The 20537-nt window shown below is 37.5% G+C and overlaps 1 protein-coding gene across 1 annotated transcript; it reads right to left on the bottom strand.

Moving 5' to 3' along the window:
- Nucleotides 1–424: 424 nt before the first annotated feature.
- Nucleotides 425–6382, bottom strand: LOC112055927 (uncharacterized). The gene is made up of 3 exons (XM_052888555.1): nucleotides 6364–6382; nucleotides 1996–2175; nucleotides 425–924 (listed from the first exon to the last, which is right to left on the bottom strand). Exons 1-3 carry the CDS (start codon nucleotides 6380–6382, stop codon nucleotides 518–520), a joined length of 606 nt encoding a protein of 201 aa, XP_052744515.1. The 3' UTR covers nucleotides 425–517.
- Nucleotides 6383–20537: the final 14155 nt, after the last annotated feature.

The following is a 20537-nucleotide window of genomic DNA, read 5'->3' as shown; positions in this document are numbered from 1 at the left end:
TACTTCTATACTAATATTATAAAGAGGAAAACTTTGTTTGTATGTTTGTTTGTTTGTTTGTTTGTTTGTTTGTTTGTTTGTTTGTTTGATTGTAATGAATAGGCTCAAAAACTACTGGACCGATTTTAAAAATTCTTTCACCATTCGAAAGCTACATTATCCACAAGTAACATAGGCTAAATTTTATTTTGGAAAAAATAGGGTTCCGTAAGATATTTGGGTTTTTCGGACACAAGGTGTAAAAAATCAACCAGAAAAGTAGGGTAGGGGTAGGTAGGAGTAGGGTAGGGGTAGGGGTAAGCTAGGAGTAGGGTAGGGGTAGGGTAGGGGTGGGATAGGGGTAGTTGAAAGTTTACATCGAGTTTCACGCGGACGAAGTCGCGGGCGTCGACTAGTGATTAAATAAAATAAAAAAATTGTTTTATACAATTATAATTGATCAAAAAGATTACACGTAAGAAACTTAAAATAAAATATACTTTCTATCATTGATTATTCATCATGAGTATATGCTGTACTAAGGATATTTCTCTTCTGGATTAATAGTAGTAGTAGATGTAGTAGCAAAATCTATTTCACTTGGATTTTTTGCAATAAAGTCCAATTTTGCACAGTCACAATCAAAATTTACCACACCCTTTCTATCAGTGATAACTATAGTAGAATTATCACAAGAGAAAGGCTTAATGCATCCTCGTGGAGGGTTGTCACCGAACATTGAGCATATTTTCTTCAAATACCAACTATCATCGACCCCAAAGATTGTATTTTTGTACCCTACCTCGACTATAGGACTAGCTTCGATACCGATTTGGGAATATTTGGCTGCTGCGCGACTGGCATAGTTACCCTTGGTCAAGACACAGTGTCTATACTTCTCAGGGTCGATGCCTGATTCGCATAGGCAGATTTGACTTGGTTTTCCTGAAAAAAAAAAAAATTCATTAATCATTATAATTATCAGCCGATGGACGTCCACTGCAGGATATAGGCCTATTGTAGGGACTTCCAAACATCACGATACTGAGCCGCCTGCATCAAGCGAATCCCTGCGAATCGGTTGATGTTGTCAGTCCACCTAGCGGGGGGTTAACCAACACTGCGCTTACTAGTGCGGGGTCGGCCCCCCAAAGACCATCGGCTCTTCGAACTATGTGCCCCGCCCATTGCCACTTCAGCTTCGCAACTCGTTGAGCTATGTCGGTGACTTTGGTTCTTCTGCGGATCTCCTCATTTCTGATTCTATCACGCAGATATATTTCTAACATAGCTCGTTCCATCGCCCGCTGTGTGACTCTGAGCCTTCTTATAAGGGCCTCATAAGCCTTCTTATGAGGGGTGTAAGAGGGAGGCTAGTACCAGTCAGTCTCCCCAATTGCCAACCTCACCTGCTCGTGGTGCACCCTGCAGATGGACTGACGAGGCTCTGGCGACCGACAATTAACGGTATATTGGCTCTCTTTTTCATTCTATTGAGCGCGTCCCACGGTCGCCAATCTAAAACGGTCTTGCACCACGAATGCCTTTTTAGTTTGTATGTCCTGCCCACTGCAATTTTAGTTTTGCCAATCTTTGCACATTATTTGCGTCCCTGTCCCTCGCCTACGTAATTTCCATCGCCCTTTCATAAATAACAACCCATATTCGGCTCACTGCTGAGCATGAGTCTCCTTTTTATTCTTTATTCTTTACAAGTTATCTTGACTACAATCTCACCCCTTGGTAAGAAATGTTGCAATCAATCGGGCTAACTTGTTAGGAGGAGGGTGAAACTCTTCGGTTTCTTACATCGTACCGGAACGCTAAATCACCTGGCCGTACATCTTTGTCGGTAAGGTGGTAACTAGCCAAGGCTGAAGCCGTGAAGACGTCTGCCAGAGCTAGACCAATTAAAAAAACCTCAATCGGCCCAGCCGGGTTTGAGCCCAGGACCTCGTAAATCCACCGCGCATACCACTGCGCCACGGAGGCCGTCAAATGTTAGCTATAACATACCCTCAGCTTCACACTTCAAGAATTGCGCCTGCAAGAAGTTGTTCATCTTCATCTCGTGCAAAGCGCACATCTGCGGCACCGAGTAGCGCCCGCTGCCCAGCAAGTAATAGTCCACTATTATATCTCCCCCTATGTTATCTAGAACAAATTCTATTATTTGTAACGATTTCGTAAAAAAAACTATTTAATTTATTATTATTTTGTTTTTTTTAAAGAATATTTGCCATGTCTTTTTTTTTAATAAGACCAATATTCCCATTCCCCTCCAATTACTCGGGAAAGACTGTGCTAGGAGTGGGTACGACAATAGACCAACGGGGCGGAGATCGAACCACCATCGGTGATGAGAACTTTCCACCTAGATGGGTTGTGACTGTATTAAAGGTCTGATGATGAAGACGAAGGACAGTTAAGAGAACTCCTCAACGATTCACAGTAGTTACCTTGTGATTGGACTTGATAAATTTGTTTTGATGAGAACTTTCCACCTAGATGGGTTGTGACTGTATTAGGGGGAATTACTGTATTAGGAAGAACTGACAGTTAAGGGAACTCCTCGACGGTTCAGTCAGAGTCCGACCGCTCTTACCGTTGAACTATTGAGGCTGTTAAAAATGTTAAAAAGTTACATTTTTAAATTTAGGACTACATATACTTAAACTACCTATAAACCTACTAACTTCGTATTATGTAGAATACAAATCATAAACTAACTACTAAAAAATTCGGCGTCATGATACCTCCGAATTGATGTCAACTGGTAAAGTGCCCAGAAGGCTGGTAGTATTTCCACGTTGAATGGCAATACTGATCTGAATACAAGCCAACCTAGTACGGGAGGCGTGGATTAAGTGCTATACGATTTCATTTGATTCAAAAATCACACCACAAAACTTTACAACTTTATAATATTAGTATAGGTTAGTTTCATCATCATCATATCAGCCGATGGACGTCCACTGCAGGACAGAGGCCTTTTGTTTTGGGACTTCCAAACATAACGATCCTGAGCCGCTTGCTCACAAATCCCTGGTGGGGGGTCGACCAACACTGCGCTTTCAAGTGCGGGGTCGCCATTCCAGCACACTATGTGCCCCGCCCATTGCCACTTTAGCTTCGCGACTCGTTGAATTATGTCGGTGACTTTAATTCATCTGCGGATCTCCTCATTTCTGATTTGATCACGCAGAGACACTCCGAACATAGCTCGTTCCATTGCCCGCTGTGTGACTCTGAGACGTCTCATGAGGCCCATAATTAGCGACCAAGTCTCGGAACCATATGGCAACACGCACTGCTGGAAGACTTTTGTCTTCAAGCACTGAGGAATTTCGGGCGAAAAGCTGCGACCTTAAGTTAGTTATAAAAAATTTAAGAAGGTTAGTTTTGAAAGTTTAATAAGTTAGCTTGCTACTTAACATCAAGTAATATAACAGGTAAGGTTATCTAAGGTAAGTATACAAAAATACCTATGATCCACGGGTAGGTCCTGGTGAAGAAGTCCACGTCATTAAACACATCCCCATACAGAGATATGACGTATGTAGCCTCTAGTGACGGAAGGGAAAGCAGAAGGAACAACATTGTAATAGTGTCTGTAATATTGTATGCGTAGTACAAGGTTATAGATGTTTTTATAGGTTTACAGTATACTAAAGCTTGGTTCACATCATAGAGGTAATATTTTAGTACCTAATATATCAACGATATTTTATAATAATAAGGGTGTTTTTTTTACGGAAAAGTTTCATTGTAACCGATTTTATTAGTAGAATTAATTTAATATAAGCTAAAACCTGGTTTTAAAACACCCGTGTCAAGTTACACATAGTTTAGTTATTTGGTCTTACTTGTAAGTTCAAAAATTCATTCATCAACAAGATTGTCGAGACGAAGAGAAAATTTCGTTACCCCCTTGGGATTGTTCATATAACTTTTCCAATCATACGAAGAAGAAAATACAAATCAAATTGATGAACAGCTCTCCGATAACAATCATTATGTATGATTGAAATGTCATGAAAGCTTAGAAAGTTGAGTTTTAAAATTCTTTGATACGACTTTATACTTAGGTAAGTACCTGACTACATATTTAGTATAGGTATTCAAATCATTACATGTTTCTTATGTGAACATAGTCGTAAAATAAAATCTTGAGAAATATTTTTAGGGTAGGTACCCTACATGTAAATGGGGGATGAATTTAGTTTACTCGTTTATCTCATAGTGTAGAGTACCGTTGTTTAGATCTTTAAAAAAATACGAGTTTACAGGGTCTTCTACCACTATTTCTCGATGAGAGTAGATGAATTTCTCTGAAAGACATTTGATGAATTTCTTAGTGATAAAAATACTTAAAGGCCATTTGATCAGCTTCCACCTGCACAGAGAAAGAAAATATAAAAAAAGTGTATTGATTTTTTACTTTTTTTTTTATTTGATATTGTAAATTATAATACCTAGTGTATGATCTTTTTAAAAGAGCAATTGTTGAGTTTCATGCCAGCATTTCACAGGAAAACCTGCCTTACGAAACGGTGGTAAAGACTTTACAAATGTCCTGAATTTAGATTTTTTATAATTTACCTTTTTAATTGTGAAAGAAAATCTTTCCTCTTTTAATATTAATAGGTATTGGTACAATTGTTGTGGTCATCTCTTACAACTTTGTACTTCAAGAATTTAAATAATGAATATAAAAATAAATGCATGGTCGTAAAAAATGTGGAATATTTACAAGAAATAGCGTGTATATCTAAAACGTGTTAAAGAAACGTAATTACGTAAAACTACAAAATTACTAACGGCGCCATCTTTTGAGAAAGTAAGGAACCATAAGTTCTGAGATATTTATCTAGATAGCGCCATTTTTATTTTATATTTTAGTATAAAAAAGTTATAAAATTTAATTAAATCGTTTAATTTAACATAAAAGAATCTAGTAACCTAACTGTCGTCCTTCACGATGTTTTCATTATGAAAAAAAAACATACATGCAGCCGAACGTAGAACCTCCTCCTTTTTGGAAGTCGGTTAAAAACAAGTAAGCAGGTACTACTTACAGCCATTAGATCCCATCATTCGCCATAAGTCACTCAGGGGGCGATGGAGCGAGCTATGCTATTTTCTATGCGTGATCGAATCAGGAATGAGGAGATCCGCAGACGAACCAAAGTCACTGACATAGCTCAGCGAGTCGCGAAGCTGAAGTGGTAATGAGCAGACCACATTCTCAGGACCTTGGGATCCCAAGGTACTGGAATAGCGACCCCACACCAGAAAGCGCAATGTTGGTCGACCCTTCACTAGGTGGACCGAAGATATCAAGCGGGTTGCAGTAAGCCACTGAATACTGGCGGCTCGAGACGTTGTGTTTGGAGGTCCATGCAAGAGGCCTATGTCCAGCAGGTGGACGTCTATCGGCTGATAAGGCAAGGTAAGGTACCAACAAGCTACCTTCAAACAAACTCATAAAAAAATACCACCATTATATTTAATTCTGAATATCTTTAGGCGTTATTTTGAAAAGCCATTCAAGTTCGGAATCAGTTGTCATAAATTGGTGTTAAGAGGAAAAGTTTGACGGTAATCAAGAAAATTGATGATCAAAATCCCCTCATTAATTAGATCCTGGTCATAATATTTAGAAAGTCACGCTTATTTATACTAATATCTTAGAGTTGACCGATTCGATTGTTTGTTTGTTTACATTGAATAGTGAAACCTCTGAAACTAGTGAACCAATTTTTTTTTCCATTAGAATCTAACGCAATCCCTCATGAACATAGGTTATGTTATTGTATCCCCTTATTCCTTAGGGAACGGAATCTACGCGGGTGGAACCACAGTGTATAGGACTATTTATTATTGGATAAAGTTTTTGTAAATTTTAGCTAATCTCCATCCTTCATTTTGTTTATGCGTACAGCCAACGGACAGCAAATGATGATAAATATTAAATTGATGAGAAACTCTCAGAAAATCTTAATATCTACTAGGGTCTAGGGTTCAATCCCCGCCCATCGGACTAGCTTATCGTATTGTATGTAACCTATGATCTGTTACATAATTAATTTAAGATTAATTTTAATGTTCTGTTACGTAATGTTAAAAAAAATATTATCTGTACTTATAATATATGTATAGCTTGGCAAGTACACTCCCATGATATGTGGGCGACTGACGAGGACTGCGCGGGTGTGAGGTCGTGCGCGCGGGGCACTAGGAAGGAGTGCGCGATATGAAGTCGCGGGGCATCGCTACCCCTCCCGGCACACGCGAACCATCGGGAGTGTTACGAACGAATTTGCCAATATAGTTACTTATTTTGAAACTGATGATTTTATTGCTGGCTCTTATGAGCAGTACCTGCCTTGATGGTACTCATATTGGTAGTGTCTCTACAAACAGTCAAAAGTAACTAAGCCTACACTTAAAACAAATGAATTTTGCTATTATTAAAAAAGCATTCTTCTAAAGAATATCATGAATCATCATGATCATCATCATCATCATGATCATCATCATCATCATCATCATCATCATCATCATCATCATCATAAATAATTACAAATTATTCCCTTTTTGTCGTAAATACGTCTTTAATATTACTTTCCTATTGGGTGTAAACGCAAAAGAATGTAACAAAATCGGAGTGTTGCAGTTAAATAACTACCGTCTCCATCCAAAATTTTATTATTTTTATTTATTTTATTTATTTATTATTCTACAAAAAACATATTCAAATTCAGCCCAACCATAATGCAACACAAACCACAGTTGGTTTTGCTGTGCACTGCATTAGGTACACATATTTACGTTATAGGTAAGTTTTAGATTAATTTGGAAATATTATTATTATTATTATTTATTTATTTCAAATATCCTGACGTCTTTTGATATTGAGTTTTCCCGAAAATTATGTTTCTTTTGATAGAGTTTTCCCGAGAGCCGTGATAGCCTAGTGGATATGACCTCTGCCTCCGATTCTGGAGGGTGTGGGTTCGGATCCGGTCCGGGGCATGCACCTCCAACTTTTCAGTTGTGTGCATTTTAAAAAAAAATAAATATCACGTGTCTCAAACGGTGAAGAAAAACATCGTGAGGAAACCTGCATACCAGAGAATTTTCTTAATTCTCTGCGTGTGTGAAGTCTGCCAATCCGCATTGGGCCAGCGTGGTGGACTATTGGCCTAACCCTTCTCATTCTGAGAGGAGACTCGAGCTCAGCAGTGAGCCGAAATGGGTTGATAACGTTTCCCGAAAATTAAAAAAAAATCAGTGATACCAAACAAAGATACTTAAATACCCAAATGTAAATCCATACAACAGGATAATCAGTTTGTGCTGTATGTACTATAAGTTAATAGACTCTAGTCACATGCCAGCAAAGTTAGTGAAAACTATCGACACTTAATGAGGCGCGCTCGTCGGGTAATGGCGTAGTGTTGTGCGATAATCGATATTAATTCAGGGCCGCCGACTCCCGGAGGTTTAATAGATTCTGCACCGCTGCATGCTCGTAAATAGGGAGATTGCCTCGGTAATGCGCCAGGGATGTGACACTTATCGATAACTGTCTAATATTGTTTAGAAACCAGTATACAGAGTCAAGAGGTAGATTTGACTCGACTCAATAACAAGGACACTGACATTAGAAGGCATGATATTTTCCTGATTACGTAAAGTTAAAAGCATTACTTTTAAGTGACTAATAGTTTTATAGGACAATTGACAGTGTAGAAACGTGCACTGTCAATTCCTTGATTCTCTTAATATACTAGGACTAATAGTTGTACTTTTGAATTTTGAATATCTAAATAATAGCCTAGGTTGAAAAGACCTTAATAAGTAATAACAAAGATGCTTGGAGGCAGTTTCATTGGTTGTCAAGTTCACACAAGAAGTAGAATTGATTATTTTATGTAATGATAATAATAATGTTGTACAGAATGATGATTTATTGCCAACTCCCGTGAGCAGAACCTGCCTTCAAACCCGTGGTAGACTCTATAAACAGTCAAAGTCGACGGTTTTTTTGCCCTCTTTTGGATTTTTTACTTTTGATGTTACAAACGTTGTAAAATCACCCTCACGTTCTAAAACACAGTCATAAAATATAATGTAAGTAACTATCAATGTTTATCGATGTTAAGGGAGTTCGTGATGCCCATCACTACAGCACAAGTGAATCAACGCAAGGTAATGCATGTATATTGAAGGAAAATATATCGTGTCGTCGTACGACACCTGAGTTACGTCACTAGCTGGTGTGAGGAATAGTGTGTCTAAAGCTGCCTGCATTTTGGTACACTAGCTATGTCTCACAACATTGCTCATCCAACAATATGATTTACGTAAATACAGTCATGTATGTGTTCATACGAACAGTTGCCAGTAATGACTTACGGTTCCGAGACTTGGTTCCTAACTATGTGCCTCATAAAAAGGCTCAGAGACACAGCGGGCGATGGAACGAGCTATGCTCGGAGTATCTCTGCGTGATCGAATCAGAAATGAGGAGATCCGCAGAAGAAGCAGAGCCACCGGCATATCTCAATGAGTCACGAAGTTGAAGTGGCAATGGGCGGGGCACATAGTTCGATGAGCCGATAGCCCAAGGAGCTGGAAAGGTGACCTCGCACTAAAAAGCGTAGTGTTGGTCGACCCCCATCAGGTGGACCTATGACAGCGAGTCGCAGGGATTCGCTGGATGGCATACTTAATTGTAAGGTAGGTAATTCAATTCAAATTAAAACTAATTCTAGTACCATACAATTTTACTTTGAATAGTTTTTTATTTATTTATTAAGAACTCTCGTAGCAAAATGAGGTCCTTGATCTCGTCTAGTTTCTAGTAATATGGTTCACAACGATTTTCCAGATATAAAGAAAATGCCATCACTAAAAACGTCTATCAATGAAAATTTGAAACGAAATTGAAACTCTCCAATCCTCAGTTAAAACTTTTATAATCTCATCATGATTTACATCGGATTTATACAGACGGCACGACAGCGACACGATATACATATAACCAGTGCGCGTCAACTTGACACTTGGCTACTAAGCACATACAAACATAATGGAGAATGTTACTAGGTACGCAAAATTATTTGAAACTTCGTTACATTAGAGCTTTTATATACACAGATACACTAGTTTTACCTTATCTTAATCTGACTGACTGTGCTGGTTGAGTATTTCTGAAGTTAGTTTTTTTTTGTTGCCCTAAAAGTACTCACCAATATTGAGGGCTCATACTTGGTGGCAAGGTACGTCCCTTATGTTCATCTGCTGCGCTCGAGTAGCTGCAAAAATCCCCTCTTCGGCTCCCCTACTATATAAATAGTCAAAGACCCTCTTCATCTCTTAAGAGTGTGCAATATGTAATTTGGTGGTTACAAATGGGTCTGGGTCTCAGATTGTGGAAAAGTTAGAAGCCTGATATTTGGGTAAATAATATTTCAAATTGTTAGCTTCGTTATGACTATACAAAATGAACTTTTCTCGATAGTTTATTTTTTTGAAAAATACATGTTTTGCTCACATTTTGCTTTCAATCTCAGGAAAAGCAAACTTATTCTCTTAAATTTTTGTTTTGTATAGAAAATTAGATATATATCTTGAACATGGCCATTTTGTTTTTTGTTATGTTGTTTAATTTACTTGCAATTAGGTAAAAATGGTTTTGGCGCTCACGTCATAAAATTTGCGTCGCGCGTCAATCGCTCCGTGCTTTTCATTCACGTGAAAGTCATAATTCGGCGTCTCGTTTGCGCTTCGAATTTTATGCATATCGTACCGACACGATGCGCGCTCTTAAGGGTTTCATGTAAGACAACATGAAAATAATCGCGCTCGTGGCTCGATAACAGAAATATAAGGGTTTTATTTTGTAACTTTGGAACCCTCCCATTCCATTAGGCTACTTAAGGAGTAAACTCCAAAATGAATAGCATCGCAATATCTAAAACACTCAATCGCCATCCGAACCCGCGAATTACACTATCCTTAACTCGAGCCGTCGAATTGTTGCCGAAAAATCACCAATTCCCGCCGAAGTTTGATTACTTTCCCCCAAAGCCTTCCAAACGGTTTTTGTTTCTGTTATGGTATGTTCCAAATTACTTTTTAGAAGAGTAATAGAACTGTGGCGTTTGTCCTTGAGATGATATGCCTCGAGATATTGTTGATAGAATCAGGGCTAAAAAATGGTTCTAGGTTATAAAATCGTTGACCTCAATTTATGAAGGCAAAAAGTATGTCCTATGCTCCTACTATAGATAAGTACGGTGCCAATTATGAAGTGCTTTGAAGATCTGCTGGTTTCAAAGGTCCAGACCCTGAACGGTCCAAGTATAACCTCACCTCATCATCATCATCATCATCATATCAGCCAATGGACGTCCACTGCAGGATGTAGGCCTTTTGTAGGAACTTCCAAACATCACGATACTGAGCCACCTGCATCCAGCGAATCCCTGCGACTCGCTTGATGTCGTCAGTCCACCTGGTAGGGGGTCGACCAACACTGCGCTTACTAGCGCGGGATCACCATTCCAACACTTTGGGACCCCAACGTCCATCGGCTCTTAGAACTATATGCCCCGCCCATTGCCACTTCAGCTTCGCAACTCGTTGAGCTATGTCGGTGACTTTGGTTCTTCTGCGGATCTCCTCATTTTTGATTCGATCACAGATACTCCTAACATAGCTCTTTCCATCGCCCGCTGTGTGACTCTGAGCCTTCTTATGAGGCCCATAGTTAGCGACCAAGTCTCGGAACCATAGGTCATCACTGGCGACACGCACTGTTCGAAGACTTTTATCTTCAGGCACTAAGGAATATCGACAAAAAGATGTCATGTTGTCATCTCACCTCATCGGAAGAAATAATATTAGACTTCTGCCTGTCGGCAGGGCTTGTCCGACTTGGACTGACTAAAATCTCAATAGCTCAAGGGTCCGGACTTACGCCAAGAGGGTCGTGAATTCCAACTCCGCCCGTTGAACCCACTCCTAACACATTTCTAATTAGTTGGAGGGGCATTTAATATTACAGCGACGCTGCTTTAGGACATAAGGAAATTTGCAATAACTAGTGTACAACAGAGAAGCTTCATAAAAACAATTTTTAAAAAGCTAAAAAAGCCACCACCAGAGAAAGAAACAAAACAAGTAATTTTTATTCCATAAATAGGCCTATTATGCATATTCGTAAACAGTGTATCTCTAGAAGGAATAAAATATCAATGAGTTTCTTTCTATTTGTGTTTATAACTAACTTTTTGCAGTATCCACATCCAAATGATTGTTTTCTTGTTATTAGCAAGTTGTACTTGTACGTCGTATTCAATTAAATCATTTTATTTTACGTTTTCTTAATAGCAATTCCTTTTTCTTTGATAAACAAATAATGGATACGCATAAAAATAATTTCTTAATTATTATTTAAGAAATTAAATGTCACGTGTCTCAAACGGTCAAAAACATCGCGAGGAAACCTGCATGTGCATACCTTTTCGGGCTAAGGCATCTTCATAAACGCCCATTAAATTCCTCAATCACAAATAGATGGCGCTTTTTTAAAAACTATGCTTACAAACTTTGGTTAAAATCTCAATAACACTTACTTTATTGAATACTATAAACATTTTTATTTAATGTAATAAAAATTAAATATCATTTATATAATTTTAATATTTTATAGTAGCGCCATCTATTGATAGACAGAGAAACTTCTATGAAAATTTGTGACCAAAGCAGAGTAAGAACCTGAAACCATTTCAACTTTGAAACAATCCTTTGTTAAACTTAACTTTTACTTTTTTTTGCTATGTAATTGCTGTAGACGCCACAGACTACAGAGGGTCTCTTGTCCCTTCTGGTCCCTTCGTTCTGCGTAATCATACTTATTTTAGAAGTTTTATTCCATATTTAAATATTATAATAAATATTTTTAGCGTAGTAGAAAAAACGATCGAGCTCTTGAGATTGGATGATCAGATCATTCTATAGAGCGAAGAACTAGGTATCTCGGTCAAATCAGTTTACAAAGTAAAGCGCACCATAATCGGTCCATTCGTTTCTATGGTACGATGCCACAGACAGATTCACCAACATACATCAATCATATTAATGTTAATTATTAGACATGTCAACACCTCTGTTTTACGTCAGAGGTTATTATTATGTAAAGAAAAACTCAAAATGTCAAGATATGACGTCAACGATATAAAATGTCTGCCCTGAATTCAGATACAAGTTATGTTTTCCAATAAACAATCAACTTATTGAATTAATAAAAATAACGAACAGAATGTTCCATCTGCTCTGTTACAACTAGGTACATCTATACATAAATATTCCGAGAGCTAGGGATCATTTTTGGGTAGGTATTTGAGGCAAACTGTAAACTTTGTGTACCTACTCTTCACAGAATAAAGAGCATACATAATGAGTGTTTACAACCAGCTTGGTGAAGCCGGTGAACCCCATAAAAAAAACAAATGTAACGCATCTCCTTGACATCCACATATATATACTTTATTTCATAATTTGTATTTCAAAATTTAATACTAACAACAATTACGTAAATTAATATAATAATCAATAATTACCAATAAAAAAAATACTCAATCTTGTTGATTTAGTTTTTGTAAATAGGTTTTAAAATATTCAAAAACATAAGATGATTCGTACTGACTCGAGAATGTATTCGTTTTTTAATTTTGTTTTTGTAGCGACTTCGACACCGTCGTGTTCCGTACGCTCTATCTGCCTATTATTGATTAATCTGTGGTACTCGTATACTATATGCCTCTCCTATTCTACCCTAACACACAACTGGAGATCTGGCTGGAAAGTAGAAAGTTAGTATAATTGAGTTAGTTTCTTGCAAGAAAGAAAGATCTTCTTATAGTTTAAAATAGAATATTTAAAGGGAATTAAAGTAAATAGCGCCAGTCAGGTTTTTAAAATGTTTGTTCAAAATAGTTTTGTATACATCTAATAAGCCAACGCCCTATCCCAAAGGATATTTTTTGCAAAAAATAACATTCAGGTGTCGTTCGTTTCAAGTATTTTTTTTTAAATCCCGCAATCTAAATCTCCTGTTCTTTGTTAAGGTAGTTTAAGAGAGATACAGGACAAGTTTCAATAACAAATACCTATCCAAAAATATTCGCTAGCTCTCGAACCAATAGCGGAATTCATATTAATTCCTGAACACGAAACTGATTTCAATGCTTTTCATTAAATGGAATGCAAGAAAATAAATTCCTCCAAAAATTTTACGTTTTCCAATTCTTTTCATTTAATTGCACAGATTGGGGATGACGTAACATGGATGATCCGGTTCAACAGCATGAATTTATATCAGACCCGTACATATACTACCCGTGTTAGCCGTGATAGACGTGTAGATATGTTCTCTGTCTTCGATTCGGAGGGCGTGGGTTCAAATCCGATCCAGGGCATGCACCTCTAACTTTTCAGTTATGTGTATTTTAAGAAATTAAATATCACGTGTCTCAAACGGTGAAGGAAAACATCGGGAGGAAACCTGTATACCTGAGAATTTTCTTAATTCTCTAGGTGTTGATGTCTGCCAATCCGCACTGGACCAGCGAGGTGGACTATTGGCACGAGTCTACTCTCATTTTGAGAGTAGACTCGTGCTCAACAGTGAGCCGAATATGGCTGTTGTAATGATGATGTACCTACATTAGCGGACGCCCGCAACTTTATTAGCGTGACATTCAGTTTTTCACAAAACCTGCGGAAACAGTGGATTTTTCGAGATAAAAAGTAGACTATATAACTGTTGCTCAAGATCCTCTATCTACCAGTGGAAATTCCGTTTTAATCGGTTCGATTAGCCCTGACAAACAGACGAAAGTTTGAAAGAGCTTGATTGTGTTTTCATCATTATCAACCCACTCACTCAACCGGCTCACTGCAGAGTTCGAGTCTCCTCTCAGAATGAGAGGGGTTTTGCCAGTTTACCACGTTGGACCAATGCGGATTGGCAGACTACACTATCATTACTAACTGTTGGATCATCGTCACCAAGTAACTTAGGTTATACTTATTTTATCCCCGTATTCGGATGAAACATCGGGGATGGAAACGCGGGTGAAACCGCTGGGCGACCGCTAGTCAAGAATAAGCAGCTAAAATTTTTTATTATTAGTTCGTCAATTAAAATAGAAAATAACGGGGGTCAAACCAGCGACTACAAAACGACCACTACGTTCAAACTAAACTAAACACAAAACACCATAGCGATGGTTAATAATAAGTCTAATTAGCATTTCAAGAATAGTTCAAACAGGTTCCTTTCACGCTTGAAAAACTTATTTATGCAAATGAATACAAACACCTATTCTAAATCCTATGATTGTCGTAAAATTAGCAATTCTATACTAGGTACTGCTACAGCCTATAGAGATGCTTGTGGTAGAAGTAGTGTTTACTTTAACCCTTAACTTCTGTCCAGATAAAATCTCATATGTATATTACCTACTAGTCGACAGAATATTAGATGACTCACTTAATGATAAGTGGTAAAAACATTAAACAACGCCTATATCAGTTACTTTATTTTAGTAGATATATTTAATTATAGCTGACGCCGCGCAGTTTCACCCGCGTGGTTTCCGTTCCTGTAAGTATACGGGGATAATATATAGCCTATAGCCTTCCTCGATAAATGGGCTATCTAACACTAAAAGAAATTTTTAAATCGGACCAGTAGTTCCTGTTCTAAAGAGTGCGTTTAATCAAACAAACGAACAAACTCTTCAGCTTTATAATCTATACTAATACTAATATTATAAAGCTGAAGAGTTTGTTTATTAGTATAGATTTTCCTCATAGCATGAGTTCTGAGCCGCGGTAGCCCAGTGGATAGGACCTTTACCTTTGATTTGGAGGTGCAATTTAAGATATTAAAATATATCACGTGTCTCAAGCGGTGAAGAAAAAACATCGTAAAGAAATCCATACCTGAGAAGTTTTTTAAATCTTTACGTGTGTCAAATCTGTCAATCCGCATTGAGACAGCTATGGTCGAAATTTTCTTAGAAGTCTTATCACCAAAACAAACCCGTCTTGTCACTAAAATCACATATTTCACTTACGTTATACGTAATTTCTAAAGAACAAAGTGTCTAAATCCTTTATTATACGCGTACAGTACGAATTACACCAAAAACTACACCGAATTTACGATTTATTCACATTTATTTTCTGAAAAACAAAATCACAACGAGATTAATTTGCACAGCTTAACTACGATTACGGCAATTTGACATTTCGTAACGCTAGATTGTCTATGAAAAGCAAGGATGGGTAAATAACATCGAGCGTTAACTTATCGATAAATGATAATGAATGATTCTTTAATAATTGATATGTTGTTAGTTTAAAGATGGAAAATTGATATTTTATAATCATTTTATTTTAAAAAATAGTTTTTTAATGAAAATGTTATACAATAAATATGCTCACGTTATTCTATAGCGTAAAAGATATCTTACGAATTGTAGCATTATTCAAACACTGGTATCGATAACATTAAATTGTAGCTGTAGAGTAATAATTATGAAGAAGGGTAAATGAGTTTTTTTTTCATGGAAACGCCGTGCTCTATAAGTATTTTCGTAATAATTAACTTTTTTTCTGACTATTTTACATATTTCAAAAATATACATGCAGGGCAGAGTCTACAGTTTTAGTTTATTCAAATACGGTTACCTATACTGGGTGTAAGGGGCATGCTAACGAAAACTTAATCCAGTGGTTCAGTACATGATTCTGAGTCTCTCAGCGTTGAAATTTTTTGTCGGTCTTTTCACGATATTGAAATTTTTTTTACAGTTTTTTTTAACTAATTACAGCTTAGAAGTACTTATTTCATCTATCTCAATACGATTTTTAATAAAAATCGTCAAATCAAGATTTTTAACAAAAACTAGCAATGTAAATTTAATTTGCAAAATGCGGTTAATAGGTATTTTCAAAATATTGAAACTTTAGGTCCTTTCGCTAGACGCTACGCTATTTTTTTTTCGTGTTCGGCGGTCTGTTGACAAACAAACCAAAATTCAAAAACTTTTGTGTATGTTTTATGTTATGTTAGTAGTGATTTTCTGTAACGAATACTCATACAATTGTGTCGTTTGTATTGTGTGTGTTTGTGTGTGTTGACTGAGAAGTCTTGAAATGCTTAGATCAAATCAATACCTACTACGACGACAGAACGTCTCGTAAACGAGAAACAACCTGAAGTAAGTTAACTACCTGTACCTAGTTAAAAACTTGTAAAGTATAAAAAATAGGTATTAGATAGGTAAGTGTAGCCAGCCGATTTGCTGTCGATGCGTACGTACCTACTTGTACGTACGCAGTAGATTGCGGAGCGTTGTTATCGCATTATTGCATTGCGTGCTCAAAATTTTCAAAATCTGAATTTTCTTATTTCCGACGTAATTGGTATTTAAAATATCGTTGTGGAAACTAAATTTGACCTCTTCATGCAGTTTTCGGTATCATGTTCCTTACACCCAGTATGTACGTGGATACGTGCACACTTTTTTGAAGTTTAAGCAAATCTTGGACGTTAGTACGTCCCCAAAAGATTAAAGAAAGAGACGGCCGCGTGGCGCAGTGGGTAGTGACCCTGCTTTCTGCATCCACGGCTGTGGGTTCGATTCCCACAACTGGAAAATATTTGTGTGAGGAGCATGAGTGTTTTCAAGTGTCTGTGTGTATTTATACATTATATAAGTGTATATGTAGTGTATTTATACATTATATATTTATATGTAGTATATAATTGTATATTAATACTATAATATCAACTATCTTAGCACCCATAACACAAGCTACTCTGTATGCTTACTTTGGGGCTAGATAGTGATGTGTATTGTTTAAGTATATTTATAATAATAATAAAAAAAAGATTACCCCATTTCTTAACCACGCGTACCCATAGGCATAAACCGTGCACCGTTCACCGTTTGTGACACGTGATATTTAATTTCTTAAAATGCACACAACCGACAAACGTTACTATACGTTCCCTTTTAAGATAACGTAGTATAGTAACGGATATTTGAGTTTAGGTATTTCAGTTATAACGATATCTACTTGATATCGTTCCGATGCCCGCCGTTAACTTCTCAACCCTACTGATTGTCTTTGATTCATAGTCGGCCATTATTGTTGTGTCAAAAAGTCATCTAAGAAAATTTCGACCATAGGTGGACTATTAGCCTACCCTCTCATACTGAAAAGAGACTCGTGCTCAACAGTGAGCCGAATATGGGTTCATATTAATGGTAATGATAATGATGAATTTGATAAAAACAGAGTTGTAGTCGTATAAGATTGATTGCATTGCAAGTCAACTAAAAGCTTTAGGACTTTGACTCTGCACATGGCTACAATTTTTGTATTTTTAGGTGAGCAGCTACCCCTCTCATCCCCCCTTGGCTGTACACCGTTACACCGACACATTTGGGACCGAATAACTGCAATGCTGTTGGCGTCAGAAATAGCTGTATTAGCCCTCATTCGCACGAGGGTTTATTTAACGGACGTTGAAAAAGCGTTCGAATACAACAAACGCGTTCCCAAGTATATGTTCACATGACAGCGTTTTTAAAACACGACGTTTTTATTTCGAGCAGTATTGCATTTTAGATTTTGGGCGTTGGAAATAGACCTTCGTTTAAATTCATACTACGAGTACATTTGAACGCTTTTTTTGACGTCCGTTAAAAGAACTCTTGCGCGAATGAGGGCTTAATTGATCTTTTTTTTTTATTCTTTACAAGTTAGCCCTTGACTACAATCTCACCTGATGGTAAGTGATGATGCAGTCTAAGATGGAAGCGGACTAACTTGTTAGGAGGAGGATGAAAATCCACACCCCTTTCGGATTATACACGGCATCGTACCGGAACGCTAAATCGCTTGGCGGTACGTCTTTGCCGGTAGGGTGGTAACTAGCTTCCCACCAACCAGACCTGGACAAATTAAGAAAATCTCAATCTGCCCAGCCGGGGATCAAACCCAGGACCTCCGTCTTGTAAATCCACCGCGCATACCACTGCACCATGGATGCCGTCAAAATCTAATGTATATAAGACATCCTTGGTTGTAGGTTATCAGCCAAACAGGACTTCATTAGTTCTATGACCATAGACCCAACGCAGGCGGGCGGTAGTAGGTAGTTTTCTGAAGAAATACGGTCACAAAGACTTACTACTCCTAAACATAAGCTGAGTAATATATAGACTAATGCCACAAATTGATGTCATCAGCAATCTCTGTGTCATTCGTCTACCCGTGGCACTTACTTTTGACCCTTTAAGATTGCGCCAACCGCAAATTTCGCTTTGCCAAGTAAATCGGGTGCTTATTTATTTATTGCTAGAAATCGATTTATCTCATCATTACCTAAGGGTAAGGATTCGTTATCAACTCATATTCGGCTCAATGCACAGCTCGAGTGTCCTCTCAGAATGAGAGGGGTTAGGCCAATAGTCCTATGCGGATTGGCAGACTTCACACACGTAGAGAATTAATAAAATTCTCTGGTATGCAGGTTTCCTCACGATGTTTTTCCTTCGCCGTTCGAGATACGTGATATTTAATTTCTTAAAATGCACACAACTGAGAAGTTGGAGGTGCATACCCCGGACCGGATTCCAACGCACACCCTCCGTAATTGGAGGCAGAGGTCACATCCACTGGGCTATCACTGCTCTCAGGGTAGGAATGGTTGTAACCAATTTCACTTTTTTGTTTCATCGTTTTTCTCACAATCTATTAAAATAAACATCAAATCGACTGAGATGTGTCACCTCACCTACCTACTACGTGATATCCAGGAATCTGTTACATAGAATCTGAATTTCCTATATCACGTATTGGTTGGAATGTTTATAATAGGGTAGTGTAGGGTAGGGTAGGGTAGGCGTAGGGAATAAGTGCACAAAAGTCAAAGCGAAGCTTGACCGGACCCGCTATTATATTATCTATACTAATATTACAAAGCTGAAGAGTTTGTTTGTTTGATTGATTGAACGCGCTAATCACTGGAACTACTGATCCTATTTGAAAAAGTCTTTCAGTGTTAGATAGCCCATTTATCGAGGAAGGCTATAGGCTATATTTTATCCCTGTATTCCTTCGGGCATCTACTAGTATAGTATACTTCTATACTTGTATAGATATAAATGTTACCAACCAGCTGTATAAAAGGCTTATTTGTTTTTTATTTTTTACTATTGTGAGTTCTTAAATTACGTGATATCGTATTCACTATTAATTTATTGTTAACTGATGAAAATTAGTAACCAGTATATTTGACAATGTGATTTTCGTTAGAAATGGGAAATAATAGACGAGTTAGTGAATAGGCCAACTGGTCTCCCCTATCTTTTTTATAAAAGTGGGCAGCGTTCTCTTAAAGCTTCGCTACATTGTTGCCTGAAACTCGAGCAATGAAAGGATGTTAAGTGCTTAAGGTTAGTCTAGCCAGCGACTATTAGTCCGGTCAATAAGACATTTAAAATAAGGAAATATCCAGAAATTCCAAATATTGGTGGAGAGCTGGGCCTGTAGCCCACATTTGGGCCACACATAGCTGGTAAAAGGCTTCGGCCGTGGCCATACCGTAGTTACCACCCTACCGACAAAGATATAGCGTTCCGGTATGTCGTGTAGAAACCGAAAGGGGTGTGGATTTTCATCCTCCTCCTAACAAGTTAGTCCGGTTCTATCTTAGATTGAACCATCACTTACCTCTCGTGAGATTGTAGTCAAGGGTAAACTAACTTGTAAAGAATAAAATATATATATGTCGGAGGAAACTCTACCTTTCCAGATTTTCCTAGACATCGTTGCCATTGTTCTATCTCGTGGGCGTCACAGGGTTACGTGCAAGCACAAACAAGATAATAGTACACACAGATTTATTGTCTTTTCACAATAGGTTTCATGCACTTTTGATTAATTACTGAGCAGCGAGTTCGCGACACTTTTTATACATTTCTAATATATTTCTCAATCCTCAATCAACCAATATGAGCTATAATTATCATCATTGCAAACTCAACTCATTGCCTTTAGCGCCTCATTCAAAGTTCCATAGCGACTCGACCACGCTCGAGGATATCAATCCTCTCTCAGAACTTAATCAATTTTTAATATTCTATTTTCGAATGTTTAAATAATTTTCTTGCATTTTGTTTTAAATCAAATTAAATATGAACTCTTTTCAAAAACCTACTATGAACTCTTTTCAACGCTCTAAATAACAATATTTGCTTCTATACACCCAACTCTGTTCTAACTAAGTACTTTTCCTCCAACATATGTATAGGATCTATGGGGATATTTAAAACTTTATTTCTAATGGTAAGCCCCAGCTCTTATTTCAACCAATATTTTGCTCTCCGGGAATTTTTGTTATTTGACTACTATCGTTATGCCTAAATTGACCGGACTATAATATGTTAAAGGTT

Source organism: Bicyclus anynana, chromosome 23, assembly GCF_947172395.1.
Source record: "Bicyclus anynana chromosome 23, ilBicAnyn1.1, whole genome shotgun sequence".
Lineage (NCBI taxonomy): Eukaryota > Metazoa > Arthropoda > Insecta > Lepidoptera > Nymphalidae > Bicyclus > Bicyclus anynana.
This window is presented reverse-complemented; position numbering and strand designations above follow the sequence as displayed.